The 14,700-nt window shown below is 38.2% G+C and overlaps 1 protein-coding gene across 2 annotated transcripts in view; it reads right to left on the minus strand.

The window, feature by feature from the left end:
* Window positions 1-14,700, minus strand: part of IFT74 (intraflagellar transport 74) — a 154,929-nt gene that overhangs the window by 37,906 nt on the left and 102,323 nt on the right. For both annotated transcript variants that reach the window (XM_062208123.1, XM_062208124.1), the window contains exons 17-18: window positions 10,993-11,156; window positions 1,828-1,953 (exon numbers count right to left, since the gene is read on the minus strand). In XM_062208123.1, the coding sequence (XP_062064107.1) occupies window positions 1,828-1,953; window positions 10,993-11,156 (290 nt within the window). The remainder of the gene's footprint in view (window positions 1-1,827; window positions 1,954-10,992; window positions 11,157-14,700) is intronic.

Here is a 14,700-nt window from a genome sequence, read left to right on the forward strand (position 1 = left end):
ATTAAAATTATCCGCGCACACACACACACACACACATAAGGGAAAGTACTTCTGTTATACAGTTAACAAACAAGCTACCAAACAATGTGTTTACGATACTATTTCTCTGAACATATATAAACAAAAGTGTACTTATGTATATGTATAAATAAATGTATGTGCACATATATCATACACATCAATGGTCTAAAAGAATCCATTCATATCATAATGACAATAAGAATTGTCTCTTCTGGGTAGTCTAAGAGACTGGTTATTACAATTTATTTTATTTGCAGTTTTTATGAGTTTTCAAAATTTCTACCTTAGAAATGCTTTACTTTTGAACTTTTGTTCAAGCTGTTACCAGTGTATCACAAAGGTTTTGCCTAGGACAGTAAGCACAGAACGGTCCGTCAACATGGTTTTAGAAGGCAAAATTCATTCATTCTGAGGTGAGATGGTATAGAACCTGGCTCAGGAGCACTAGCTGTTAGGGAAATGCAAATCAAAACCACAATGAGGTTTCACCTCGCCCTGGTTAGAATGGCTCTCATATATAAATCAACAAACAAAAAATGCTGGTGAGGATGTGGGGAAAAAGGTACCCTAATCCACTGTTGGTGCAAATGTAAACTGATACTGTGGAAGACAGTATGGATAGCTCAGAAATCTGAATATGGACCTATCACACTACTCAGCTATACCACTCCTGGGAATTTATCCAAATGAAAAGAAATCAGCATATGAAAGAGTGATCTGCACCCTCAGGTTTATTTAGCTCGATTCACAATAGCTAAGATATGGAATCAGGGCCAGTGGCCCTGTGGTCTAGTGGATGAAGCCTCTGTCTGTGGTGCTGGCATCCCATAGGGGCACGAGTTCAAGTCCCGGCTGCTCCTTTTCCAATCCAGATCTCTGCTATGGCCTGGGAAGGTAGCAGAAGATGGCCCAAGTTCTTGGGCCCTTATACCCGTGTAGGAGATCCAGAGAAAGCTCCTGGCTTCTGGCTTTGGATCAACACAGCTCTGGTCATTGCAACCATTTGGGGAGTGAACCAGTAGATGAAAGACTTTTTTCTCTCTCCCTCATTCTGTCTGTAACTCTACCTCTCAAATAAAGAAATAAAAATCCTTAAAAAAAAAAAAAAGATATGGAATCAACCCTGATGCCCTGATGCCACCAACTGATAACTGGATAAAGAAATTATGGTATATATATACACTATGGAGTAGTATTCAGCTGTGAAAAAAAATTACATCCTGTCCTTTGCAACAAAATGGATGCAACTGGAAATCATTATGTTTAGTGAAATAAGCCAGTCCCAAAAAGATAGATGGCATATGTTTTCACTGATCTGGGGTAACTAATAGAGTACCTAAAATGTAATATATTGAAGTGAAACGGACATTTTGAGATTCAATGACTGTTTACAGCCCTTGTCTCTTCTGAGGAACAGTGGTTTTTTTCCCCCTTCATACTATTTGTTGAACTCTTTACTTAGTGTAGGGTTAATTTTATGATGATTAAATAAACTGAAAATAGATATTTATAAAAATTAAGAATGAGGATAGGAGAAGGAAGAGAAAGAAGGGTTGGGTGGGAGGGAGGGGGGATAGGGTGGGAAATATCACGTTACTAAACCTGTATATATGAAATACATGAAGCTTGTATAACTTAAATAATTTTTTTTTTAAAGCCAGAAAATCTGGAAAATACGTAAAACAAGTTCTGTGAGTTTCTTTTAAAAGAAATTTTTTGGAGGTAAAAAACATAGATTAAGAGAATAGGACTGATAAACAGATTAAAAGGAGAAAGGAATTCCAAAGTTATTTTTAAAAATTTTACCTGTGCATGTGTCTCATTTTCTTGCAATTTTGTTTTTAGTGTCTCATGTTCCATGTTTAACTTCTCCATTACTTTTTTAAATGCATTTCTGCGGGTTGATAATATGGTTCTCTCCTGATGTAATTTCTAGAAAGAGTGAAACAGAAGTAAATGACAGGCTATATCAAATATCTAGTAAGCCAATATAAATCATTTTGACTTAAATAATTTCTGATTATTCTGATTAAATTATTCTGATAAAATTCTACCAAGGCTATAATTACTCTAAAATCTGTTTGTAAAACCACACATTGAGTGATCATATTAAGTATGGAATTGATTATATAGATAAGACCAAAAGTCAAAGGGATCACATAAATAAGACCAAGTGTCTGATAATAACAATAGATAGAATTACAAAGGAGAGAAAGTTCCAACATGGGAAGCAGTCCACACAGCAGACTCATAGAATGTCAAACACCTTAAACAGCACTCTGACCTCAGAATTAGCCCCTAAGGCATTCAGATCTGACTAAAAATCCCATGAGAGCATTTCAGGCATGGAAAGCCAATACATAGTGGCAAAAGCAGTTCTGCATGAATGATCTCTGTGAGTGAGACCCCAGTGGAAAGAAGGGGCCATCAAAAAAGGATGCACTTTTCTCGGAAGGGAGGAGAGACCTTCCATTTTGCATATGGCCCTGTCTAAATACTGACAGAGTTTGTGGATTCAAAAGGCTTCCAATAACCTTGGCAGCTCATGTCTAGAGGCTCGGTGGTCACTGACATCAAAAATAAGAGTGTAGGATAGTGAGGACGTGTGCCAATAGTTTGGGAAAATAAAGTTTCATAAAAGTGGAATTACTATAGCCCCAGGAAAAGATTCAAGAAAAAAATTGCAGAGGAAACGCTTCCGGATCTAGTGGATGTGACACAGAGGACCTACAGGGAGCCCACCGCGTGGAAACCCAACCGTGGGAGATGAGCCACAGAATCTCACCAGCGCGGGAACAAACGGGAGGTAAGACAAAGGCGTCAGAAACCCGAGACATTGCAGGGGAAAGGCACAGGCCTCTCTATTCACTCACCTAGCAAAACAAAGAGCAGGCACCATTTTACATATGTAAAGCGCCACCAAGGAGTTCACAAACTCAGTAACCTTGGAACTTTGGTGAAACTTGAGAACACATTGAGGGCTGCATAAACTCTTTGTGTGGTCCCAGGGGTAGATCAAACGAATACTCACAGAGGCCAGATTTCAACTACACTCAATTCCACTCATCTGTACTGAATAACTTCCCAACTGAGTCAAAAAAAAAAAAAAAAGAGAGAGAGAGAGAGAGCAATCCAGCAAGGAGCAAGGGAGAGAACAATCTGGGTGAGTCGCTTTTTGCACAGCCTTAAACCCGAAGAATCAAGCAGAGCTCATGGCCACACCCATCACAGCCTCTAAGGATCCATCAAAGCAAACAGCCCACTTAGAGGCATAGTATAACAAGAAAAAAACACCACAGCAAAAACAAACAAACAAAAAAAACCCATAAATTATCTCCAACATGCCAAACAACAAACGCAAAAACCGAGGTAACAAGAGCAAGGAAGACACTATGACGCCCCCAAATGAAAAAGACACCCCAATCCAAGATTATGAAGATGATGAGATCGAAGAAATGCAAGAAGCGGATCTCAAAAAATTGATAAGAACATTAAGAAGTTCTCAAAAACAAATTCTTGAACTACAGAAATCCTTAATGGACAAGATAGAAAATCTCTCTCGTGAAAATGAAATATTAAGGAGGAATCAAAATGAAATGAAACAACTAGTAGAACATGAAACTGTGATAGTGACAAAAAACCACAATGAAATGAAGAACTCAATAGATCAAATGACAAGAGCCTTAAAAACAGAATGGGTGAAGCAGAAGAGAGAATATCAGACTTAGAAGACAGAGAACAGGAAAGGAAACAGGCAAATCAAAGAAAAGAAGAAGAAATCAGAAATCTAAAAAATACTGTCAGGAATCTACAGGATACTATTAAAAAACCCATCATTTGGGTTCTAGGAGTTCCTGAAGGCATGGAGAGGGAGAAAGGATTAGAAGGCATTTTCAGTGAGATACTAGCAGAAAATTTCCCAGGTTTGGAGAAGGACAGAGGCATCTTAGTACAGGAAGCTTATAGAACCCCTAATAAACATGACCAAAAGAGATCCTCACCACGACACGTCGTAATCAAACTCACCACAGTGAAACACAAAGAAAAGATCCTAAAATGTGCAGGAGAGAAGCGCCAGATTACTCTCAGAGGATCTCCAATTAGACTCACAGCTGACTTCTCATCAGAAACCCTACAAGCTAGGAGAGAATGGCGAGATATAGCCCAGGTACTAAGAGAGAAAAACTGCCAGCCCAGAATATTATATCCTGCAAAGCTCTCATTTGTGAATGAAGGTGAAACAAAGACCTTTCACAGCAAACAGACATTGAAAGAATTTGTCGCCACTCGTCCAGCCCTGCAAAAGATGCTTAAAGATGTGTTACATACAGAAACACAGAAACACGGTCACCAATATGAAAGAAGATAAAGGAAGGAAACCTCACAGCAAAAGATCACAGGAGTCTCAAACCATATATTAGAAAAAATATTTGGCAAATGACAGGGCAAAGTTACTCCTTCTCAATAGTCACATTGAATGTTAATGGCTTGAACTGTCCAGTTAAAAGACACCGATTGGCTGATTGGGTTAAGGAACAAAACCCATCTTTTTGCTGCTTACAAGAAACTCATCTTTCCAACAATGATGCATACAGACTGAAAGTGAAAGGCTGGAAAAATATATACCATGCGAACAGAAATGAAAAAAGAGCAGGCATAGCCATCTTAGTATCAGACAACATAAACTTTACCACAAAAACTGTTAGGAGAGACAAAGAGGGGCACTATTTAATGATTAAGGGATCCATTCAACAGGAAGATATAACGATTATCAATGTATATGCACGTATTACAGGGCACCAGCTTATTTAAAAGACTTGTTAAGGGACTTAAAGGGAGACTTAGACCCCAATACAATAGTACTGGGGGACTTCAATACTCCACTCTCAGAGATAGACAGATCAACAGGACAGAAGATCAACAAGGAGACAGTAGATTTAAATGACACTATAGCCCAAATGGATCTAACAGATATCTACAGAACTTTTCATCCTACACATAAAGCATTTACATTCTTCTCAGCAGTACATGGAACCTTCTCTAGGATTGACCACATACTAGGCCATAAAGCAAGTCTCAGCAAATTCAAAAGAATTAGAATCATACCATGCAGCTTCTCAGACCACAAAGGAATGAAACTGGAAATTAGCAACTTGGGAATCCCTAGAGCACGTGCAAACACATGGAGATTGAACAACATGCTCCTGAATGAACAATGGGTCATAGAAGAAATTAAAAGAGAAATCAAAAATTTTCTGGAAGTAAATGAGGGTAACAGCACAACATACCAAAACCTATGGGATACAACAAAAGCAGTGTTAAGAGGAAAGTTTATATCAATAGGTGCCTACATCAAGAAATTGGAAAGGCACCAAATAGATGAGCTTTCAAGTCATCTCAAGGATCTAGAAAATCTGCAGCAAACCAAACCCAAACCCAGTAGGAGAAGAGAAATAATTAAAATCAAAGAAGAAATCAACAGGATTGACTCCAAAAAAACATTACAAAAAATCAGCCAAACAAGGAGCTGGTTTCTTGAAAAAATAAACAAAGTTGACACCCCATTGGCCCAACTAACTAAAAAAAGAAGAGAAAAGACCCAAATCAATAGGATCAGAGATGAAAATGGAAACGTAACAACAGACACCACAGAAATAAAAAGAATCATCAGAAATTACTACAAGGACTTGTACGCCAGCAAACAGGGAAATCTATCAGAAATGGACAGATTCTTGGACACATACAACCTACCTAAATTGAGCCAGGAAGACATAGAAAACCTAAACAGACCCATAACTGACACAGAAATTGAAACAGTAATAAAGGCCTTCCCAACAAAGAAAAGCCCAGGACCAGATGGATTCACTGCTGAGTTCTACCAGACATTTAGAGAAGAACTAACTCCAATTCTTCTCAAACTATTCAAAACAATCGATAAAGAGGGAATCCTCCCAAATTTGTTCTATGAAGCCAGCATCACCTTAATTCCTAAGCCGGAAAAAGATGAAGCATTGAAAGAGAATTACAGACCAATATCCCTGATGAACATAGATGCAAAAATACTCAATAAAATTCTGGCCAATAGAATGCAACAACACATCAGAAAGATCATCCAACCAGACCAAGTGGGATTTATCCCTGGTATGCAGGGATGGTTCAACATTCGCAAAACAATCAACGTAATGCACTACATTAACAGACTGCAGAAGAAAAACCATATGATTCTCTCAATAGACGCAGAGAAAGCATTTGATAAAATACAACACCCTTTCATGATGAAAACTCTAAGCAAACTGGGTATGGAAGGAACATTCCTCAATACGATCAAAGCAATATATGAAAAGCCCACGGCCAACAGCCTATTAAATGGGGAAAAGTTGGAAGCATTTCCGCTGAGATCTGGTACCAGACAGGGATGCCCACTCTCACCACTGCTATTCAATATAGTTCTGGAAGTTTTAGCCAGAGCTATTAGGCAAGAAAAAGAAATTAAAGGGATACAAATTGGGAAGGAAGAACTCAAACTATCCCTCTTTGTAGATGATATGATTCTTTATTTAGGGGACCCAAAGAACTCTACTAAGAGACTACTGGAACTCATTGAAGAGTTTGGCAAAGTAGCAGGATATAAAATCAATGCACAAAAATCAACAGCCTTTGTATACACAGGCAATGCCACGGCTGAGGAAGAACTTCTAAGATCAATCCCATTCACAATAACTACAAAAACAATCAAATACCTTGGAATAAACTTAACCAAGGACGTTAAAGATCTCTATGATGAAAACTACAAAATCTTAAAGAAAGAAATAGAAGAGGATACCAAAAAAATGGAGAAATCTTCTATGCTCATGGTTTGGAAGAATCAATATCATCAAAATGTCTATTCTCCCAAAAGCAATTTATACATTCAATGCAATACCAATCAAGATACCGAAGACCTGCTTCTCAGATCTGGAAAAAATGATGCTGAAATTCATATGGAGACACAGAAGATCTCGAATAGCCAAAGCAATCTTGTACAACAAAAACAAAGCCAGAGGCATCACAATACCAGATTTCAGGACATACTACAGGGCAGTTGTTATCAAAACAGCATGCTACTGGTACAGCAACAGATGGATAGACCAATGGAACAGAATAGAAACACCAGAAATCAATCCAAACATCTACAGCCAACTTATATTTGATCAAAGATCCAAAACTAATCCCTGGAACAAGGACAGCCTATTCAATAAATGGTGCTGGGAAAATTGGATTTCCACGTGCAGAAGCATGAAGCAAGACCCATACCTTTCACCTTACACAAAAATTCACTCAACATGGATTAAAGACTTAAATCTACGACCCGAAACCATCAAATTATTAGAGAGCATTGGAGAAACCCTGAAAGATATAGGCATAGGCAAAGACTTCTTGGAAAAGACCTCAGGAGCACAGGCAGTCAAAACCAAAATTAACATTTGGGATTGCATCAAATTGAGAAGTTTCTGTACTTCAAAAGAAACAGTCAGGAACGTGAAGAGGCAACCAACAGAATGGGAAAAAATATTTGCAAACTATGGTACAGATAAAGAGTTGATAACCAGAATCTACAAAGAAATCAAGAAACTCCACAACAACAGAACAAATAACCCACTTAAGAGATGGGCCAAGGACCTCAATAGACATTTTTCAGAAGAAGAAATCCAAATGGCCAACAGACACATGAAAAAATGTTCAAGATCACTAGCCATCAGGGAAATGCAAATCAAAACCACAATGAGGTTTCACCTCACCCCGGTTAGAATGGCTCACATTCAGAAATCTACCAACAATAGATGCTGGAGAAGATGTGGGGGAAAAGGGACACTAACCCACTGTTGGTAGGAATGCAAACTGGTAAAGCCACTATGGAAGTCAGTTTGGAGATTCCTCAGAAACCTGAACATAACCCTACCATACAACCCAGCCATCCCACTCCTTGGAATTTACCCAAAGGAAATTAATTTGGCTAATAAAAAAGCCATCTGCACATTAATGTTTATTGCAGCTCAATTCACAATAGCTAAGACCTGGAACCAACCCAAATGCCCATCAATAGTAGACTGGATAAAGAAATTATGGGACATGTACTCCATAGAATACTATACAGCAGTAAGGAACAATGAAACCCAGTCATTTGCAACAAGATGGAGGAATCTGGAAAACATCATGCTGAGTGAATTAAGCCAGTCCCAAAGAGACAAATATCATTTGTTTTCCCTGATTGGCGACAACTGAGCACCAAAGGGGAAACCTGTTGAACTGAAATGGACACTATAAGAAACAATGAACTGATCAGCTCTTGTCCTGACTGTTGATGTACAATGTAATACTTTATCCTTTTTAGTATTTGATGTTGTTTTTGTTGTTGTTGTTATAGTACTAGTGGTTGAACTCTGTAATTAACACACAATTATTCTTAGGCGTTTAAATTTTAACTGAAAAGTGATCCCTGTTAAATTTAAGAGTGGAAAAAGAGAGGGAGGAGATGTACAATTTGGGACATGCACAATCAGACTTGCCCCAAATGATGGAGTTAGAAATGTGCCAGGGGATTCCAATACAATCCCATCAAGGTGGCATGTACCAATGCCATCTCACTAGTCCAAGTGATCAATTTCAGTTCAATTCGATGGCTCTGATAGGTCTAAGAATCAAAGGGATCACACAAACAAGACAAGTGTCTGCTAATACTAACTGATAGAATCAAAAAGGGAGAGAAAGATCCAACATGGGAAGTGGGATACACAGCAGACTCATGGAATGGCAGATGTCCTAAACAGCACTCTGGCCTCAGAATCAGCCCTTAAGGCATTCGGATCTGGCTGAAGAGCCCATGAGAGTATTTTAGGCATGGAAAGCCAAGACACCCTGGGGAAAAAAAAAAGACCTAAATGAAAGATCTCTGTGAGTGAGATCCCAGTGGAAAGAACGGGGCCATCAAAGAAGGAGGTACCTTTCTCTGAAGGGAGGAGAGAACTTCCACTTTGACTATGACCCTATCGGATTAAGATCAAAGTCAGCGAACTCTAAAGGCTTCCATAGCCCTGGCAACTCATGACTAGAGCCTAGGGAGATTACTGACGCCATGAACAGGAGTGTCAAATTGTTAAGTCAGCAACAGAAGTCACTGTGTACTTACATCCCATGTGGGATCTGTCCTTAATGTGTTGTCTAATGTGCAGTGATGCTATAACTAGTACTGAAACAGTATTTTTACACTTTGTGTTTCTGCGTGGGTACAAACTGATGAGATCTTTACGAATTATATACTGAATCGATCTTCTGTATATAAAGATAATTGGAAATGAAAAAAAAAACAAAACCTGGTGTTAAATTGGAAATGGCATAGAAAATTAATTAATTTAAAAAAAATTATGTAGGATCTCTGTCTTTAATGTGCTGTACATTGTGATTTAATGCTATAACTAGCACTCCAACAGTATTTTTTTTCACTTTGTGTTGCTATATGGGGTAAACTGTTGAAATCGTTACCTAATATATACTAAACTGATCTTCTGTATATAAAGAGAATTGAAAATGAATCATGATGTGATTGGAAGGGGAGAGGGAGCGGGAAAGGGGAGGGTTGTGGGTGGGAGGGAAGTTTTGGGAGGGGGAAGCCATTGTAACCCATAAGCTCTACTTTGGAAATTTATATTCATTAAATAAAAGTTTAATTAAAAAAAAATAAGAGTGTAAATTGTTAAATCAACAACAGGAGTCACTGTGCACTTATTCCCCATGTTGGACCTCTGTCTTCAATGAGGTGTACTATGAGAATTAATGGTAAAAATTGTCTTCAAATTGTGCTTTCTACTTTGTGTGTCTCTGTGGGTGCAAACAGTTGAAATCTCTACTTAGTAAAGAGTTGGTCTTCTGTATATAGTCAATTAAAACCGAATCTTAATGGAAAATGGAATGGAAGAGGGAGTAGGAGGTGGATGGGTGTTGGGGTGCTAGGGTGGGAATGGGAGGAAGAAACACTATATTTCTAAAAGCTGTACATATGAAATTTGTATTCATTAAATTAAAAAAAAATCTTTGCTTTGAACTATATATAGCCTATGTTAAAATTACCTGATATAATAATGATTCTATTAATGCTGCCATATCTGTTCCTACTCTACCAAATTTTAAATTAATGTAAGGGACAGTAGAAAGAGGCTGCCAAAGGGCTGTTGTTGTGGCATAGCAGGTTAAGCCTCCACCTGTGACACCAGCATTCCATATGAGTCCCAGCGGCAGTACTTCTGATCCTGTTCCTTGCTTTTACACTAGGGAAAGCAGCAGTAAATGGCCCAAAGTCTTGGGCCTCTGCCACTCTCATGGGAGAGTTAGATGCAGTTTCTGGCACCTGGCTTCTGCTTGGCCCAGCACTGGCTATTACAGACATTTGGGGAGTGAAACAGCGGATGGAAGACCTCTATCTCTGTCTCCCCGCCTTTCAAATAATAAATAAATGAAAAATATTTTAAAAAAGACTGCTACATTTTAAGTAAGAAGTGTTGTATCAAATGCACATTTAACAAAGTTCACATTTATTGAAATGCTTTGTATCATGTAGTAGCTTACAGTCTGTGTTTCTATTTTTGCTTAAAACTATCATTGCAAATTCCAACTACATAAGTAAACATAGCTTATATATAAAATAATCAACTGAAAACAAATCCTGGATGATGGTATTTCAAAAGGTTTATGGAAAATATAATTAAATGAAAGTTTGGTACAAACTTTAAAATCCATGCATATGAGAGAAGGTCTTCTAAAAGTTCATAAAAAATGTGTATTATGAAAAAGCTATGCATGGATTTAAAAGGTGTTTTACACCAAATAAACTTTGTTCTTCACAAACTTTTGAAGTGCCTTCATATATATATATATATATAATTTGATCAAGAAAAAAAACAATTAGAACTGTAATTCTGAAAGACTGTTAGCATTTACCTTTTTCTTTTCTTCAGCTGATGACTTTAAAGCTGGCAAATCATTATAAGTCTCCAGATCAGTTGTCATTTGCTTAATTTTGTTTTTGAGAGAATGTTGTTCTTCAGTCATCTTACTTTCCAGAAGCTCCATTTTCTGTAGATCCAACCGTAGACGTTGACTGTCTGAAACATAGGAATTTAACGCCATAATTAATCAAAAATTTTATTCCTTTCACAAAGGAAATGAAAAGCAAAAATTTAACAATCACAGGAAATATATGTTCACTGAAACAAGTGAAGCAATATAAAAATATTTTTAAAAATTTTTAAAAAGTTCTTTCCCTTGTAAGTTATTTTACCCAGTGTATATTACCATCTCTCTCTATATGCTCATATACACATATAAAACACATTGAGGGTTTTTTCTTATCTAAAAATGTAACATATTAAAAGATAAAGACCTTTGTAATAGGGCATGACACATAAACACAGTTATGTATGAAAAAGGCATCTTTTTAAAATGCATATACTTTATAATTGTATACACAGTCAGTTCTTAGAATTTGCAGTAGTTATGTTATAAAAGTATAAAGTCATTATGGATGAGTTAGCAAATACTGAACTACTGACCCTCAGAGAAATGCAGGGTTAGGATCCTGTGAGCCTCCGTTACATTTTTGTCAAATGACCAATATATAATTTTGTTTTATGTGTGTATATAACATGCATTTTTTTAAAAAAATTATTTATTTATTTGAAAGTCAGAGTTACACAGAGTGAGAAGGAGAGGCAGAGAGAGAGAGGTCTTCCATCTGCTGGTTCACTCCCTAACTGGCCACAACTGGAGCTGCACCAATTTGAAACTAGTAGCCAGGACCTTCCTCCGAGTCTTCCCACATAGGTGCAGGGGCCCAAGCACTTGGGTCACCTTCTACTGCTTTCCCAGGCTATAGCAGAGAGCTGGATCAGAAGTGGAGCAGCCAGGACTTGAACCGTTGCCCACATGGGATGCTGGCACTGCAGGCAGCGGCTTTACCGACTATGCCACAGCACTGGCCCTTAACATGTATTATTGATTGTTAACACTGAACTGATGACAAGCCACACTATAACTTACACCAGAATGAAGCTTATCTAACACAGATTATTCCATAGTTCACATCACAGCCCTTTTGCACTTGGGAACATTAGATAGTATACCAGGCCGGTGCCTTGGCTCAACAGGCTAATCCTCCACCTTGCGGTGCCGGCACACCAGGTTCTAGTCCCAGTTGGGGCGCCGGATTCTGTCCCGGTTGCCCCTCTTCCTTCTCTGCTATGGCCCGGGAAGGCAGTGGAGGATGGCCCAAGTCCTTGGGCCCTGCACCCGCATAGGAGACCAGGAGAAGCACCTGGCTCCTGGCTTCGGATCAGCGCGATGCGCCGGCCGCAGTGGCCATTGGAGGGTGAACCAAGGGCAAAAAGGAAGACCTTTCTCTCTGTCTCTCTCTCTCTCACTATCCACTCTGCCTGTCAAAAAGAAAACAAAAAAGATAGTATACCAGTACTTTGGAAACCATTTTAAACAGCAGGATCACCAAAAGAAAAGAACATAACTTTTCACAGTGTGAAAAGTTGGTGCTAAATATACACAAGGGAAAATTTGTTTAGAGTATGAAAAGAGAAGGTGGCAAAGTATTCCTTTCTTTAATCTCTATTGGGAACATGTATGTCAGACCATTCCTAGTTTTCACCACTCTGTGCATGTCCATGAAGGACCATGAAAGTAAACCAAGCATTAATTTTCAAGTTACAAATTAATTTTAGTAAGCTGCAAATTCTTAATCCATGAACAATGAGGACTGAGTACATGTGTGTCTCATCTTTCGTTAATAAATATGTGTCAGATACTAAGGATGTAATAGAAATCAACAAAGACATTGTCTTCACTCAAGGAACTATATTCTAGAGGTAGAACCAAGGAATTAAATAAGCATTTACAATAAACAGGATCACTATGAAAAGAGCAGTATGTGGTTCAATAACAATACGTGACAGGGGTCAAGACGGCTCTCCAAGACACACCTGTCTCCAAGACAGGCCTTGACAATTAGGAATCAACTGAACAAAGGTCAAAGTGTTCCAGAGGAAACAATCAACATGTACAAAGTCTAGAGGTAAGAAAGCATGGTACCTTTGGGCAAGTAACAAAAGTTCAGTAGATTAAATCAAGTTCAATGTTATTTAAGATTCATACTAAATAGTATTTAATATTCATACTAAATAAATATGAATAATTAAAAATGCTTTCAAAGTCATTAATTAAGAAAAGAGGTCGGGGCTGGCATTGTGGCATAGCAGCTAAAGCTGCCACTTGTGACACCAGCAGCTCATATGTATGCAGGTTCGAGACCCGGCTGCTCTACTTATGATCCATCTCCCTGCTAATGTGAATGGGAGAGCAGCAGAAGATGGCCCAGGTGCTTGAGCCCCTCTGCCCACGTGGGACACTAGAGGAAGCTCCTGCTTCCTAGCTTCAGCCTTGCCAAAGCTGGACTATTGTGCTCATTTGGGGAGTGAACCAGCAGATGGAAGATCTCTCTCTCTTTTTCTCCCCCTGCCTGTTTAACTCTCCTTTCAAATAAACAAACTAATTTTAAAAAGAAGGAAAGAAGAGAGGCTGTTATCCAATCGATTTTTTTAAAAACTGATATAATTAAATCAGTATTCCCTGAATGTTTCCTTAAATTAAACCATGTTGACACACATTGTGAAAATATACATATATGTATATGTAAATACAAATATATACAGGACTTATATATTGTTACAAAGAGTCTTGTTTTGTTGGATTCATTTTTCTCAGGGTTGTAAATAGTTACAAGCCAAGGTCCTGAACAAGTCACCAACACTTATGGTGCTTTAATACTCTAAATAGGAAATACGCTTAGCTTGTAGGGAATTTAGTAAATAGTCATAGAAATTTAACTACCAAGTTTAATTTAAATATATACTAAGTAAATATATTTAAGAACTATGCAAAATGATTTTTCTAGAGAAAATGGGAAAATGGTGTTTGGTATAGGGTAAAGTTTATTTTCCTTTAACAACAGGTCCCCGTGAAGGGCTAAAAGTTTCTCCAAGGGAATAGACAGGAAGAGGATACAATCTAGTTCCTTCTGATATGCTATGAAGTTGAAAAGTTTACCAAACAGTGTGTACATAGTAGCAAAATCTCAGAAGGAACCACTTTGACCTGGGGAAATGTTTCTGAAATATTCTGCCATCAGCACATTTGTTTACTCCATAGAGTTTCCTTTCCAAAAATATAAATAAAAACCATTGCTGACAGATTCCTTGCCTCTTTACCAATGTAGTACACTGGTGTTTCTATCTCTCTCTGTCCCCCCTTCCCCCCATTCACGTTTCCCTAGGGAGACTTGTAGACATTCTGCCACCAGTGCCTTACTCTCTGAAATTTTTATATCATAGACATATCGTGTATCTGTTTATGAACAGTGGCCTTTTGGAAGTTCACAAATAATTTATAGTATCGGGATTAGTGTTGTGGCAAAGTGGGTAAAGCTGCCACCTATGACAAAGGCATCCCATGTGGGCACCAGTTTTTGTCCTGGCTTCTTCGCTTCCAGGATGACTCTGCTAATGATCTGAGAAAAGCAGTAGGAGATGACCCAACTAGTTGGGCCCCTGCTATCCATGTGGAAGACCTGGAAGAAGCTCCTGGCTT

This window comes from Lepus europaeus, chromosome 12 (genome assembly GCF_033115175.1).
Source record: "Lepus europaeus isolate LE1 chromosome 12, mLepTim1.pri, whole genome shotgun sequence".
In the NCBI taxonomy this organism is placed as follows: domain Eukaryota; kingdom Metazoa; phylum Chordata; class Mammalia; order Lagomorpha; family Leporidae; genus Lepus; species Lepus europaeus.